This window comes from Girardinichthys multiradiatus, chromosome 17 (assembly GCF_021462225.1).
Source record: "Girardinichthys multiradiatus isolate DD_20200921_A chromosome 17, DD_fGirMul_XY1, whole genome shotgun sequence".
NCBI classification, from domain to species: domain Eukaryota; kingdom Metazoa; phylum Chordata; class Actinopteri; order Cyprinodontiformes; family Goodeidae; genus Girardinichthys; species Girardinichthys multiradiatus.
The window spans coordinates 14,899,845-14,916,959 of record NC_061809.1 but is presented as its reverse complement, the minus strand read 5'-3'; the positions used below and the strand labels follow the sequence as shown (position 1 = coordinate 14,916,959).

Sequence of the window (17,115 nt, the reverse complement as noted above, 5' to 3'; positions counted from 1 at the left end):
AAAAACAAGCATCCCTAAATATATTACAAGCATAGAAAACGTTAATCCATAGTACTTATACTATTAGGTGATATTGTAGTCAGAGCAGTTTTCTGTGTTATTAGTATTCATTACGCTGATATTTTAAAAACAAAGTTGCAATATACTACAGTATATTGTTCAATCATAGCAGTAATCAGTTTTAGTTCAGTTCTGCCCTACTTTGTCTTGATCTATCATATAAGATGCAATGAAAATTGTAGTTTAAACACAGTGTGAATACTTTTGCAGAGCACTGAATGTAACAAGTAAAAGTGTTTGTTTCAGTTGGAAGTAAAAAATAACTGACTATTAAATGTAATTTCCTACCAGTTTCTCTGGAAATTTGGATGAAGGCCTCCACTCCACTCTCGCCATAGTTGCCCTCTGAGGCCAGCGTGGACACGTAGTTCCACTCCATCGCTGTGACAATGTCCATCATAGCCTGAGCCTGGTAGGAGTCTGGTGGCACCACCCGGGAGAAGAAGTCATAGCGGGTGTTGTCGCTCAGCTCTGGGGCAGTGGAGGCGTAGCTGATCTGGGGGATCTAGAGAACAAAGAGGACTCTGATGACATGGAAAAAAGAAGGATCATTTCTTTTTAAATATTTGTTTCCTGGGTGACAGTTCAAAGTAGACATAGGATCTGAAGCAGTGGGAGAGACACGAAAAAATGGCAGAACAGGCTGTCAAAAAAAAGCAAAGATGACCAATGCAAAGTTGACAGAATGACAGAAGACACACACAAACACACGTGTTGCTGCTGACAGACAAGGTAACAGGCCGAAGGTGTTCATTGGCTGACAGGCAGATTTTTCCCCAACAGAGCGGGACAGTAGAGGTGGGCCTGTACCTGTCAGTGTTTACAAAAACACACACACCGACATCAGTCACATCTCATTGGCATTCAAGAGGGGGTAACACTAATGTGCCAATCTCAACACAAACATCAGGGCCGTCATTTATCTGTCTTCTACACAATCGCATACACACAAAGACAATATATTACAATTGCTGAACGTTGCAAATTGGTTACAGAATAAAGAGTTTAAGACAGATGGTGTGTGTGTGTGTGTATGAGACTGGATTGTTCCTAAAGATCATCACTCATTGTCTATTCCCTTTGGGCTTCATCTCAAATCTCTGCCATCCACTGTCTACACTTGTCCCCTGCCATTTTAAAAGGTTAGGGATCTATTTTGCCTGATTTTTGATGGCTCTGGAGCTTCGCTGTAAGCAATTGGCCTGCGCGGGGCTTGATAACAAATTAAGACCAACTCACAATTAATCATTCACTATAAACTAGAAAGTACATGAAGGATAGCATTTTATGTATAACTAAAAGAATGAGCCCAAATACTTTATGGTGCACTTAACGTGGCATAGTTAAAGACCTGTGGATCAGAGTAAATAACAAATCGCAGTATAAACAGTCATAAGAATTTCTGTTTAAACCTTCCCACAAGCCAAATTGAAGACACAGAAAACATGGAAAAAAGGTACCCTGGTAGATTAGACCAACATTGAATTTTCTGGTCTAAATGCAAAACATGTGCACAGCAAAATCAACACTGCACATGATTCTGATCACAACCTTTCCCACGGTAAAACACAATGGTGGCAGCATTATGCTGTGGGTATGTTTTCCTTCAGAAAGACAAAGAATTGATAGGAAGATGAAAATGCCTTGGAGGCTTCAAAAGACTTTAGCCCCATGCAGAAGATCATGAAATTAGCCTTAAACATACAGCTTAAGTGACAAAATAAATTTCCTTCCAATCTGACTGACACCTAAGCTATTTTCCAAAGAAGATTGGGCAACATTTAAGTCTCCCCATGTGCAAAACTGTTAGAGTAGCTGCACATTTATGTTATGAAAGATACGGTAATTTAGTTGTGAATTACAGTGGGACACTATTGTAAAAGCTCAATAAATCTAATCTAATAATCTAATGAATTCAAGAACTGTATTTGACTTAACAGTCATCAGGCACAGAGATACTTCACTCTAGCTATAAGCAGAGGATACTAAAAATAGGGACATTTCAACTACCAAAGAACAACAAATGGTTAATATTGTTGTTTTTGACTATCATTGTTTAAGGAAGAGTTTTTGAAGATGTTTGTCTTTGCTACCTGCAGAAAGAAAAAACACAAGTAGTTAAGGTTAAATTGTAGCCTGAAATTATGAAGAATTATTAAGCTTTTCTAGTATTGTAAGATCTTGTCCCACATGATTGTTAGTTACACCCTTATTGACGAAAGTGATAAATCTGCACAAAACAAGTGATAAAAGATTTGCCATTACATCTCTGGCTATATCTCTTCCATCACTGACAGTGATCAACAGAATATACTAAATCAAAGGCATCGTACTCTTTAGCAACTGTAACTCTTTCTAAACAACTGCTCGCTCCTCTCACTGAACTCAGGAGTTCATGTATAGGACATTTGAGCACTGTTATTAGCTTCCTCTGTCAGGGGAGCACAATTGGAAACTTTCATAAAGTCCAGGATGGGTATGTATAATTCATGGAGGATTGGGATAAACAAATCAAAGCCATGCAGGCAGACTGAAACAACTCGGGAAACAAATTGTGTGCATTTGGCTCCGCACTGCATGTGCGTCCGTACGAGTAAGTTAACGTCTTTGCGTCTCTATTATTTTGTCTTGTTTTTTTTCCCTTCACTGTGTACATTTAAATATGTGAATATCCATTTCAAAGAGGACTGAATGCACTCCTGCAACAATATGAGTTATTTGTCTGTTTACAACAGCTACGAAAAAGAAACCAAGTGACCTGGGCAAACCTGATACTTTGATCTTTTGTTATTTCTCTCCTCAATTTGAAAACACACCAACACAGAAAGAAATGCACTCATATATGCAACACAGTCATCTTATTGTTATTTCCCAAAACATTACTTTGAATAGAAAAGGAAAATCTGGAGCTGTAAGAAAGAAAGAGCAAAACACAAATTAAGTGACATCCAGTTTTTTCTGCTGCAGCCTTAGACCCAATACTGTCCACATTCACACCTGGATTTTCCAAGAAAATAACATCTCTGCAGACATTCTTATGAGTCCCACATCTAACAGTCAGTCAAAAACACAAGTACAAAAACTGGGTCGGAGGGAGCACGTTTAATATAATGTCTGAGTAAATCACAGACAGCCATCAGTTGCAGACTGTTTTTCAAAGCAAGTGCAACTGGAGGTGGGAAATTAATGGCTTGGTTCCCCCACATGGCTGTGGAAGATTATTCTTTCAATCCCCTTAATTCCATTTGCTCTAACGAATGTGTGTGCGAGTATGTGAGGAAGGGAGAAAGGAAATCACAAGTGTATCCAAGAATATAGAGCAGACTTATGTGTTTTAATTAACACTTTCTCACTCTTGCATGCTTAATCAGCAGGGCAATGTATTGTTTTTGTGTCTTGATACACAATTGTCCATAATCATGTCATTGTATGATTAGTAATCAGTGCTCAGTGACATCCCGGATTCATTCCACTGGAGGTGGGGATGACAGTGTCAGATGGTCAAGTCTGTCAATTAGATCCATACTAAAACTGTAACAATTATTCGATAAACCATTGATCTGTGTTGAATATATCCAAATGGGGCTTATTCTTCAGAAAGTGGGTGAAATAATAAACTGCAGGATTATAATGCAACAGATAAAATAGAAAAACCACCAAAGGACCCCATTTAATAGTCAAAGTTCTAAGAGCAGGGCTGCCCTTTGTCACCGGTCCTGTTCATAACTTTTATGGACAGGATTTCTAGGCGCAGCCAAGGGCCGGAGGGGGTCTGGTTTGGGGACCAGAGGATTTCGTCTCTTCTTTTTGCAGATGATGTGGTCCTGCTGGCCCCATCTAGCCAAGACCTACAGCATGCACTGGGGCGGTACGCAGCCGAGTGTGAAGCGGCTGGGATGAAGATCAGCTCCTCCAAGTCGGAGGCCATGGTTCTCGACCGGAAAAGAGTGGCTTGTCCTCTTCAGGTTGGAGGGGGGTTCCTGCCTCAAGTGGAGGAGTTTAAGTATCTCGGGGTCTTGTTCACGAGTGAGGGAAGAATGGAGCGGGAGATAGACAGACGGATTGGTGCGGCTGTCACAGTAATGGGGGCGCTGTGCCGGTCCGTTGTGGTGAAGAGAGAGCTGAGCCGAAAAGCGAAGCTCTCAATTTACCGGTCGGTCTATGTTCCTACCCTCACCTATAGCCATGAACTTTGGGTCATGACCGAAAGAACAAGATCCCGGATACAAGTGGCTGAAATGAGCTTCCTCCGTAGGGTGGCCGGGCACTCCCTTAGACATAGGGTGAGGAGCTCGGCCATCCGGGAGGGGCTCGGAGTAGAGCCGCTGCTCCTCCACATCGAGAGGAGCCAGTTGAGGTGGCTCGGGCATCTATACCGGATGCCTCCTGGACGTCTTCCTCAGGAGGTGTTCCAGGCACGCCCCACCGGGAGGAGGCCCAGGGGACCGCCCAGGACACGCTGGAGGGACTATGTCTCTCGGCTGGCCTGGGAACGCCTTGGGCTCCCCCTGGAGGAGCTGGAGGAGGTGTCTGGGGAGAGGGACGTCTGGGCATCTCTGCTGAGTCTGCTGCCCCCGCGACCCGGTCCCGGATAAGCGGAAGACGACGAGTACGAGTTCTAAGAGTTATTTTTTTCTAGCATTTGAAAAAGCTTAGATCAGTTAAAATCCAGAATACTTCAAATCTATTGACAATTAAGATTTGATTTAAGGTTTAAAAAAAACAAAAACATTGGAATATGCCAATTACAGTGATAGTGACAGGCCAATCATGAACAATCCAAACTAACAACTGTGGGTGTTCAATCCTGACAAAATATTAAAACACAATTCAATAATGATAATTTAATAATCATCAGGTCACAGCCCATAGATTTTGCATTAGACCTAGTTCTGTACTCCAACAAGGCCTTGGCAAAGCTATGCCAGACGTTTGGAATCAGTTTCCATTTATCTTTTTTTAGCAGTTTTGAGGCATATTTTTATATCCTTCTCCTCACAGATACCTTTGTATAATGAGATTCCTCTGATCCTCTGTAAACCAAGGCTTAAGTTGAATCAAGTTAATGAAAATGTGTTATCAAAATCTTAAAGATTAACTTCATTTCAGGCTGATATGATTCACAATAATTGATGTTTGTTGAATCGCCAAGAAAAGCATTATCCACCGAAAGGTAACCACAAAGTAACCCTTAGCGATCATCTCTATTTTAAAATAGCCAACAGATTTTAAAATTTGACTGGTAACTCACTCACCCTTTTTTTTCTCAGTACAGCTTTATTTAATAGTGTCATATTTTGTTTTGTTGGATATCAGATTTTATGTAGTGTGGTTTCACTAAAAGGCAACACCTAGTCTTCTAATTATAAATTAATCACAGTAAAAACATGGAAGAGACTTCCCTCATCCGTAAAAATAAAAATATATATCCCCTTGAGCAAAAAAGGAGTAGAATATGCTTTATCAATGAAAATTAATACACACATGCAGCCATCTCATTTTGTCAATTGTAAAAATATTTTTTCTAGTATTTTTCTTTTAATTTGAATAATTCTTATAACCAATCATGTTTACTTGGACCATGAGACAACACTTTGAAGCAAAACCAATATACTATAATCCAACATCCAAGAAATCATGCCAATATGCACAGTTAGGTCTGCACCATTTATTCCTTAGTGATCTTGGCAATGGTGGGGAACAGTTTCATTCCTCAGAATAGATCAGTCTGGATCGCTCGTCGAGGCTGAGCCAATAACTAAAGGCAGGAGTTGGACCTTTAGAGCAGTAAAAATCTAGGTCTGTGGCTTTTCGTAAGTGTCTCGAGGAAAGACATTCATCTCATGAGCCCTGCTGAATAGTTAATAACTGGACACTCCATGGGCCATCTTTGCAGCTACTGCTTCCAGTCCTTATATTCTCATAAAACAGATATTTTGAAGTATGACTGTTCTCGTACAGCGAACAGAGAGAGGCGTGACAATGACCTAAACTGGCCCTTGTGTGTGTCTGGCGGTAATGGAGCTGTCGGGGGCCAGAGACTGGGCATTAGGTTGATAGATGGCAGGGTGTGATGCTAATTAACCCTGATGCTTTACACATACACATCGCCTCTGTATCTCACACATACAGTCGGGTAGAGGAACATGTGGTATATGAGGAGTTACACCAAAATGCTTGCCTTGAGTGAGGTGAGCTTATTTCTGAATTTATTGTCTTTAATTCAGATTCAAACCTGTCAATAGGTTTTTGATAAAACATGTAATAGCCATTAAAAATATGTCTCCCATACTGTGCAAGGAATGATAAATCTGAAAACTTATCCCCATTTATTGCAGGCACATACACTGTAAATTGACCTGAGTCAGTTTGAGAAATTGTTTGCTCGCTCAAAACTTGACTAAGCCTTCTAATAGCCAGCGCTAGTCTCTATTTAATGAGACAACGACTGGCACTGAGAAATGTTTTCTAGCTAATTCAGCCAAAAGACGACGGCTGGGGTTGAGATTCTACCATCAGGTCCCCCCACTGTCTCTGCCTGAGTCCATCTGTTTCATTTTTCACTCACCATTTGTCCTTTTGCCATTACATTCCTCAAATTATTAGCAGATACCCCCGCCCCATCTTCTGCATTCGTTTAAGGGTTTTGGTGCAGTGCACATGAAATGCATAACAAAACCTAAAAGCAGAAAAAATGTATTACCTACTACAAAAAAAAAATAAAGACATAGTGGAGATGTTTTCAATATTTCACCATCTCTCCTACACCTTAATGTTCCATCACAATAATTTAGAGAAAATATTGCAGTGTGTTAGAGATGATTTTGTTGTAAACCTATTAATACATTAGAAATACATAAATCATATTTATCATGCAACTAAAGTGAATACTTTTCAATGTTCGGTTTTCTTTTTCTTCATTTTGTATAACAGTACTGTATTTTGTCTTTCAGTGGTTTCCGTGCTAGACCAGTGTTGGTTCTAGAGTAAATTCTTAACACAGCTGCAGCAGAAGATTGACCTTGATAGGGGTCATCTCATTTTAAATTCAAGACAAATGTCTTATTTTATCAGTATATGCATCATAGATAGGCACTACCCAGTTAAACATTACTCTTTGTGTGAAGGTTGTCACAGTAGGAATAAGACTACAGAGAGCTACACTTTCTAAGAGTTACAGAGATATATATTTCAGTGGTTGCTGGCCATTTTGCTCCTTCTCAGTTTTGTACATTTGCAGTTCAAGTTGCTTTTCCTACCCAACTTTTTCAAGCATGAAAAGAAGCCTTCTGCCACAGAAAGTGAATGTGTTCCTGCCTTGGGAACATTTTGTCAAACTGGTGAAGGGGCGAATTAGCGAGGAGTCGACTTCAGCAGGTGCTCCAAATGAAGTGAAAAATAACCCACAGCAGTAATTCTGTAAAACAAAAACTGCCAAAAATGTGAGTAAAAGAAGCATGACTAAAAACAAAAATTAAAGTACAATACAATACAATAAAAATAAATGCCTATAAATAAATGATTAGAATTAAACGTCCCAATAAACTGATGATGTAGGTCAATGCAAAGAAGTGCTTAGGAATTTTAAATGTACCAAGGTCTTTGCACCTGTAATATGGAAAATATTTTATAGTAGTAGCTTAAAAAAAAACCTCGTTTTTAATTTAGAAGCTGAAACATCCAGTAGCAGCTGAGATGTTGACCTCGGTGCTCCGACAGGAGCAACATGATGAAACAAATCCGTGAGATATTCAGGTGGATTTCCTTTAAGAGTTTAATAAACAAGTTTAAAATCCTAAATTAGATCTATAAAAGCACAGCAAGCCAGTACAGAGATACCAATACTGGAATTAAATGCTCACAGTATCCCTTTTCAACAGGAGACCTGTTGCATTTTGCACTGTTTGTAGGCAATGAAAGGAAAGTTGATTTAACCTATTCCACAAGTCATTGTGGTAGTCCAAGGCTACATTCACACTACAGGCCTTGATGCTAAAATTCAAATTTTTTGCTGAAATCAAATTTTTTTTGCCTGGTAATTGAAACTAATTAAATCCAACCACTTTCAGACTTCAATCTGAATGCTTCATGACCCCAAAGCGACCCGCGTGTACAGAAAAAGAACATAGACATCATACAGCAGCACACTGTTTACATAAGTAATAATAGATGTCGGTGTCTTTGGGTTACTAAGTTCGTGAGCAATATTATGACCACATCATTAGATAAAGAAAGGTAAGAAAAAAAGCGTGCACAGCTATTAACAATGGTCTTTTGTGGAACAGTGACTGCTACTTCTATAGAGGAAATCTGTTGATGCATAGTTGGTGCCAGCATATTATTTTCAGTCCCTTTTAATTTTATACCACTAAACAAGCAGCCAGTTACTTTCAGAAGACACCTAGTTTGTGAATAGTCCACCTTTGTGTAACTCAATCTCTATAAAAAAAACATCTGTTCTGTGAAGGCCTCAGAGTTTGTTAGTGTGTTTCTTAGAGAACATTAGAGAACAAACCACCAATCAGCACAGCAAAAAGGTCAGGGACATAGTTGTAGTGAAGTTTCAACCAAGGTTAGGTTATAAAACAATATCCCAAACATCTCAGAGCACTGTTCAATCCAGAAATAGAAAGAGAATGGCACAACTCCAAACCTACTAAAACATGGTCATTCACTTAAACTGATGGAAAGGACAGCTTTGATTAGACAAGCAGCCAAAATTCTCCTCAGTAACTCTGGAGGAGCTGTAGAGTTCCACATCATGTGGGAGAGCCTGTGGACAGGAAAGATATTTGCTATGCCGTACACAAGTCTGACCTTTGTAGATAAGTGGTTAGAAGAAATCGAATAGTAGGAGAAAAGCTAGTCCTGTTTAAAGTTTGCCAAATGCCTTTCAAAGAACACAGTAAACATGTGGAAGAATATGCTCTGGACAACCGATCCCATATTGAACTTTTCGGGCTGCATGCAAATGTGGTGTAAAACTAAATGACAATTACCCTGAATACTGCATTACCCTGAATACTGTGTTAATTTCTCAATACAACTGAGAATCTGGAAAAGACAAATATTCACATATGTTGTCCATCCTATCTGACTGAACCAAAGCCCTTTTATTTGAATAAAAAAGGGGCAAAGTTTTTTTTTATTTTTACATGCACAAAGGTGTGCAAAGATACACCCCAAAAGAGCTGCAGATGTAATTGCAGCAATTCAAATATCTGTAAACATTTTTAGATTTTTATTTGTCAAAACCCAGAAAACCATATAAGTTTCCATCCAGTTTTAACCTCAAACACTCCTTAATGTGGGTCTATCATAAAACCATAGTGGTTGTGAAAAGGTTCATGCCTTTCCATGGCATTAGACTTAAGGCATAAGTACTAGTCTGACTTTAATGCAAGAATCTCTTCTTGGGTGCCAAAGGGCCACACGCCATTTCATTATTTTAGTAAAATATACGAAATATTTATTTTCACAATTTAGTTTGCTTAATTTGTCATATTAAGTGCATGAAGGAACAAAATAGGCACCAACATTTAAATGAATCACTTTTCTGTTTCAATGAGGCATAAGAGTGACAATAAATCTGACTCCATCAGGAAAGAGAATGAGAAGATGCAAGGATATAACAGGTTAAAAAAAACTTGAGAGAATTTCAAAGAAAGACTGAAAAATAATGGAAAAGACAGCACTAGTGAATGGCAATGAGCACCAAGCAAAGCAATCCTTGTTGTCAAAGCAAACAGTTAAAGGAAGGAACTGGAAAAACAATCAGTGGAGCAGATGTGTGAGAACTAATGAGGGGATGTTTAGCAAAAGTATAAGGACAAAAGATGAGGCAGGGGAAACAAAGGGAAGAAACAAGGACTGATGAGTAAAGAATAAACATCTATGGAATAAAACATCCAACAGAGAAAGGCAAGGGGAGATAGATGAAAAGATGGAGAAACTGAACAAAAGGAAGCAGATAATTGGTGGAAAACAGAGGAAGTGGTAAAATGATGCAAGTTCCAGGAAAAACAGAGGGGAGTAAAAAGTAAATAAAATGAAACAAGTGTTTAAATTTGCTACAAAGGTTGAGACCAAAAGATCTGACACTGATAGAACATTACAAAATGAGTAGAAAAGGGACCATTGTGTAGCATAAATGAACAGAAGGGGGACTGATTTCTGTATAGGCAAAAAAAAAAAAAAAAACGATTTTCAAAAGGGAAACTACAAAAAAGGCAGAACAAAAGACATGGGGTATATTTCAAAATTCACCAAAAACTCCATACATCCCTGGTCTCATTTCTATTTTCATGTTTCAGGAAAAACAAAGAAAAAAAACTGTACTGCCATATGTTATCTTGATGGTGTAACTTATGAATACCTTCGTTTACGCCTGGATGTGTTAAAGTGTGAAAAGCTTAAAACACAGATAATGAACTGAATAGAAGGTTGTCTAAGGTCTCTTAGCCAGTTTTTATCTTGCAGACCTATGTATAAGCGAGAAAGTGAATTAATGGCCCAGCGAGCCATTAATTCCCAGGAGCTACTCAGTGGCAGACTGTAGCATGGAAGGTCTGATGGTGATAATGCTTCACCACTGAAGCCATGGGACTTACCCAGCAAGACTGCTTTACACCCCGTCTGCTTTGCCTCTGAAAACTGACTTCAAATGTTAACAGCCCATTAAATAGCCATTATCAGCTGTTCTCAATCCTTAAAGAATGCATCAAAATGGCAATATAACACCTAGGAGTAGGAGTAAGTAAGGGACCTATTTGTGTCTTTGAATTCCAAACTACTTTACAAGATGCAGGTTAAATTTCAATTTAATGACACAACCTTGTTGCTAATGGATGAAACTTCTAAGGCTAAAAAAGGACCCAGAATAACATTTAAAGCATTGTAGGCTTTTGTTGTTCCATTAAAAAGGTCAGTGTTCATGATTCAGAAGTTATAAAGAGACTGGGCAACAAGTTCTAAGGTGAAAACCAAAAGGCAAAACACAACAACAAAAACACAAAATATTTCAGAAAATGAATGTCATACCTACAGTCAAACAGAGGTAGTGTGATTTTCTGTGCCTGCTTTACTGCTTCAGAACCTTTACATCTTGCTGTATTTTATGGAACCATGTCTTCTACATCATCCATAACCATTTCCTCAGGATTTGATTAGGGGTAGGGAAAAATCTTAGACTTTAAAACTCAAATGTAAGTTTGTCAACTATGAAAAATATTTAATTCACATGATAAACTGACACTAAGATTACTTAAGACTTTCATCTGAATATAGTCACTAAAAAAAAAAACCCAACAGACTACATCCTAAGTGACTAATTTTATGTTTCTGTTAAAACCTTTGATGCATATATTTGCTTTGTCTCAAACCATACGGAAAGGGTTATATACTTTTATCACATTTTATTACATAAGCTGCTTATTTGGCCCAGTGAGTATTTTTCCAGATTTGCAGGTAATCACAGGTAAATTGTAAAACCAATAATTAGTTTAATGCAGCTTTTGTGTCAAACTTGCAAGTGGACTCTGCAATCTGAAGGCATGAGGGTTACCTTCTAATTAAGTAGAGGAGGATGACTTGCTGTAATCACCTCAGAGACAAGATGAAAGGCTTGGATTACAAGTCATTGGAAAGGAGGTATTGACTAATTATAGATCCCTTTGAGGTACCTTAATCCAGTCCAGATGCCTATCCAAATATTCGTTAATTTGTAAAGTGTTCATTCTTAAATAGGACTGTAATATAGTAATATAAATTAAATTTAAAATGGGCTGTTTAGAGCTGAACAACACTTATGGAGGTTTTGAGGGAAGCTCAAGATGTGCATATTACCAGATTTGGAGGCAGAAGATGCAACACCAACCTCTCGTCTCTGTTCATATAAATTTTAAGAGGAACTAGTCAATGGAAAGAAGTTGAAAAACCATTATGTAAGGAAATCTGTATTTCCAGTATTCCATGTATTAGCCAGCATAGCTGTTTAAAAAGCATCAATATCATTACAGGTCCTTCTCAAAATATTAGCATATTGTGATAAAGTTCATTATTTTCCATAATGTCATGATGAAAATTTAACATTCATATATTTTAGATTCATTGCACACTAACTGAAATATTTCAGGTCTTTTATTGTCTTAATACAGATGATTTTGGCATACAGCTCATGAAAACCCAAAATTTATATCTCACAAAATTAGCATATCATTAAAAGGGTCTCTAAACGAGCTATGAACCTAATCATCTGAATCAACGAGTTAACTCTAAACACCTGCAAAAGACTCCTGAGGCCTTTAAAACTCCCAGCCTGGTTCATCACTCAAAACCCCAATCATGGGTAAGACTGCCGACCTGACTGCTGTCCAGAAGGCCACTATTGACACCCTCAAGCAAGAGGGTAAGACACAGAAAGACATTTCTGAACGAATAGGCTGTTCCCAGAGTGCTGTATCAAGGCACCTCAGTGGGAAGTCTGTGGGAAGGAAAAAGTGTGGCAGAAAATGCTGCACAACGAGAAGAGGTGACCGGACCCTGAGGAAGATTGTGGAGAAGGGCCGATTCCAGACCTTGGGGGACCTGCGGAAGCAGTGGACTGAGTCTGGAGTAGAAACATCCAGAGCCACCGTGCACAGGCTTTTGCAGGAAATGGGCTACAGGTGCCGCATTCCCCAGGTCAAGCCACTTTTGAACCAGAAACAGCGGCAGAAGCGCCTGACCTGGGCTACAGAGAAGCAGCACTGGACTGTTGCTCAGTGGTCCAAAGTACTTTTTTCGGATGAAAACAAATTCTGCATGTCATTCGGAAATCAAGGTGCCAGAGTCTGGAGGAAGACTGGGGAGAAGGAAATGCCAAAATGCCAGAAGTCCAGTGTCAAGTACCCACAGTCAGTGATGGTCTGGGGTGCCGTGTCAGCTGCTGGTGTTGGTCCACTGTGTTTTATCAAGGGCAAGGTCAATGCAGCTAGCTATCAGGAGATTTTGGAGCACTTCATGCATCCATCTGCTGAAAAGCTTTATGGAGATGAAGATTTCATTTTTCAGCACAACCTGGCACCTGTTCACAGTGCCAAAACCACTGGTAAATGGTTTACTGACCATGGTATTACTGTGCTCAATTGGCCTGCCAACTCTCCTGACCTGAACCAGATAGAGAATCTGTGGGATATTGTGAAGAGAACGTTGAGAGACTCAAGACCCAACACTCTGGATGAGCTAAAGGCCGCTATCGAAGCATCCTGGGCCTCCATAAGACCTCAGCAGTGCCACAGCGTCAGTTCGTCTTGGGAATGACATATACAAGTCCTGCACAGTGGTCAGAGGGATTTTAAGCCATTCTTCTTGCAGGATAGTAGCCAGGTCATTACGTGATACTGGAGGAGGAAAACGTTTCCTGACTCGCTCCTCCAAAACACCCCAAAGTGGCTCAATAATATTTAGATCTGGTGCACCAACAATTTGTCCTCTTTTGAACTCTGGTATGTCACCCATAATGTTGTGTGCATTTCAATATTTTGAGGAAAACTGTGCTCTTACCCTGCTAATTGAACCTTCACACTGTGCTCTTACTGGTGCAATGTGCAATCAATGAAGACTGGCTACCAGGCTGGTCCAATTTAGCCATGAAACCTCCCACACTAAAATGACAGGTGTTTCAGTTTCATTGTCCAACCCCTGCATATACACACACACGCACACACTGACACATAGATAATCCAAATGGTTTAAGGTCATACAAACGCAGGTTCCTATTACATCAATGTGGTTGGCCTACTTTGATGCTGGATCCAGACTTAATTTCTTAAGTTAATCACGCAATTAGAACTTAATCTTGAGATATGCTTTTTGTAGAGCAAAAATGGCCCTAGCACATGTAGACAACCAGTTTCTCTATATGTTATCCCTAAAATGCTAAGACAGGACATGAGAAAAAATATATTTCAAGAGGAACAAGAGTTAAAGATGTAGACATTAATCTCTGTCTTCTGCTGGGAAGATAAGAAAGGACAATACAGTGTTTAACATACTTATTTAGAGTGTTTAGGTTTGAGTTTGCGAACACAAACTGTCACACAGTGGAGAATTGTAATGCAGGGGAGACCAGAAAACTGGCAGGCAGGGCTAGAACCTTTAATATAACTGTTGATAAATCATTATTTTCCTTCTCACACTATCATACATTAAGTTAACCACACACACACTTTAACAGCATTGTTTCAAACTTACTGGAAGCAACAACAACTGGCACACACAGAACAATCGCCCATCTGTTACCACCTAACTCTGAATGCCCTGAATACAAACCTAGTGATTATACAACAACTGCACAAGAAATTCAAAAATACACACCAAAACCAGCTGCCTAATGGGGAAAAAAACTAAACATTTTCATGTTACTGTTCCGAGACGTTGAACACCTTTTAGTATCACTTTAAACTAGTGCATGCTCCTGTCATTTCAGAATTTGACATGAAACCTAAACTAAAGCAGCCCAAATAATTTTAATGACTCAAACTTTCCCCAAATTAATTCTTACAAGTTAACAAAATGGAGCTCTTTAAATGAGCTCTCAAATGTACACCAAAGGAATTGGAAATGTATTGGATTCAGTCATCCAAGCTAGTATTTCAAAATTACATAAAAAGCCTAAGGACAATTTTAACTTTACCATACCAACAATGTAAGATTCTAATTAACCGGCCCCAGCACATATACATACCGGCCACTTTATTATGTACTACTATTTAATTATCTCTTATCAAAAACAGCAAATAAGCCAATCACATGACAGCAACTTAAAGTATTTAGAAAATGTGGTGTAGACAACTTGCTGAAACCTTAACACAATAGTAAGGAAAGGGGGGTTAATGACTTTGAAAGTGGCATGAATGTTTGAATCACTCAGGCTGGTCTGAGAATTTCAGAAACTACTGATTTACTGGGTGTTGATGTCAGAGGAGAATGGGTAGGTTAGTTCAAGAAAAGCATCTGTAGCTCGAATATCCACAAGTTAAAAACAAAATAGAAGGCATAGCAATCCCGAAAACACAACAGGTAAAACCTTAAAGCAGATGAGCTAGCACAGCAGAAGAACAGACCACATAGGTGCCAGTTCTGTCAGCTATTAACAGAAAAACTCAAGTGACTGCACATGCTTACCATAATTACAAAACATGTTTGATTCAGCTGCACTATTCAGATAGTGTGAGGATTTGGTGTAAACAACATGAAACCTCAATTCATCTTGCCTTGCATCAACCATTCAGGCTTTTGGCGGTGGTGTGGGGAAGATTTTTCTTGGCAAAATGTAAGCCCCTTCGTACAAAATGGACATTATTTAAATGGCACAGTCTGGCTGAATATCGTGTACATTCGTTTATGAACAGTGTCTGCCCATCTCAAATTTGTTTTTGCCATCGTGGTTCTCAAAATAGTTGCAGAATGTTTGCTAAACTGCAGGCAACTGGGGTCCATGCTGTTTACATTTTATTAATTATATTATTTCTCAATTTTGCCTAGCTGAGATTCCATGCATTCTTCTGTTTGCACACATTATTTGAATGAAATACCCTCTCAGTTGCAACATTTCAGCACCAGATCTATATCTCATGCAAACTAAAGAAACTGGACTTTATTGATCCATGGCAGCATCTTTGTGTTTTGGATTTCCCTGCTTTTACAAAAAACTGCAATCCAACCATGTGTCAATGTAGGTTTTGTGCTTCATTGTGCTTTCAATCCTTTGGCAATGCAGGTGCATACATCAGCATTCATTCTCGATGTCCCACCGTGTACCTAAAGCAGAAAAATGTCAAGTCAAACAGTAAGGGCATTTCTTTCTTTTTCAAACAAAATTAGAGGGGTTGACACAAACACAAAAGCAGCAAATAAAACCTGCTGGAGTTGGAGAGTTGTGAATCAGTTTCACTAAAGATATTCCCTAGTTTTAAACCCATTAGGTATGAATTCCCATTGCTGAACACTAAAATGAACCTCATACATCAATGCAAGATGCCAGCAGACCTGTGAAGAAAGTACTTGCAATCTGCTTAATGAAAAACAAGTTAGCAGCAAATTAGGGGCTACAAAAGGGAGTCTTTGAATATCACTGCAGCATGCTGTTAGAAAAAAGGTGTTTGATGAAACTTGTGAGAAAAATCAAAAGTCCAACTTCACAAAAAGCAGGAACAAAAATAAACTCATGTGCGCTCATGCATAGCTCAATAATGCTAACCAATTGTTTTGATTAAAAGGAGTGTGTATTTTCTTGTTACATTTTGCATGCATGATTTGTTTTGATTCGTCTCAGTTTGTAGCCCCTCATCTGAGCTCCATCATTAGCTAAGCATGTAATGTTCAGTCTTTTTTTTTGTTTATTACTTTGAAATCCTATAACTGTAATGGTTTTTAAAAATGCTAAATTACGTGCACGTTTTTCTTAAACACAAACCCTGAATAACACACAGAAACACACAAATAAACTATTATTCATTATAAATTAAAATGTACAATGTAAAAAGTGTTTTGTAATTCTGTACCCTGCAAGTTTATTTCCAATACCATCTGCAACAGTTGCTTTTCTTGTCTATTGTGCACATAACAGAGAAATCATTATAAACAATTATGCCCACCTCTTTTATTGAACAGTGTTCTGCACTGCAAAGAGCATGAAATAAATGTTCCCACAATTTACAGATTTGAATCAATGACTGACATCAGTTCAATAAAAATCTTTGCTTTTTTTTGCTTTCTGTAGGGTCTTTTTTTCAGTCCAAACTAACACATAAAAACAGTTGCCTTTTGGGGGGCAACCAGGATCAGGAGCTACTATTTGACAGTGTGGTCTGACTGCAGTTTCCCTTTTAGTTAGTAAAACTAAAAATCATATCAGCAGTATTTGTAGAAGATTAGACAGCAAGTGATACAGATGCACTTTAAGCCTTGCAGGTTCGGAAACAATTAGATGCCACCTGAAAACAATCTATACTCATAGAACACTTTTAGAGTACACCTTAATTGTACCTGGTTAGACCCAATTTTGCATTGTGA

The 17,115-nt window shown here is 38.8% G+C and overlaps 1 protein-coding gene across 5 annotated transcripts in view; it reads right to left on the bottom strand.

The window, feature by feature from the left end:
* Positions 1–17,115, bottom strand: part of grm8a (glutamate receptor, metabotropic 8a) — a 391,012-nt gene that overhangs the window by 250,076 nt on the left and 123,821 nt on the right. For all 5 annotated transcript variants that reach the window (XM_047390124.1, XM_047390126.1, XM_047390125.1 and 2 more), the window contains exon 3: positions 349–565. In XM_047390124.1, coding sequence (XP_047246080.1) covers positions 349–565 — 217 coding nt within the window. The remainder of the gene's footprint in view (positions 1–348; positions 566–17,115) is intronic.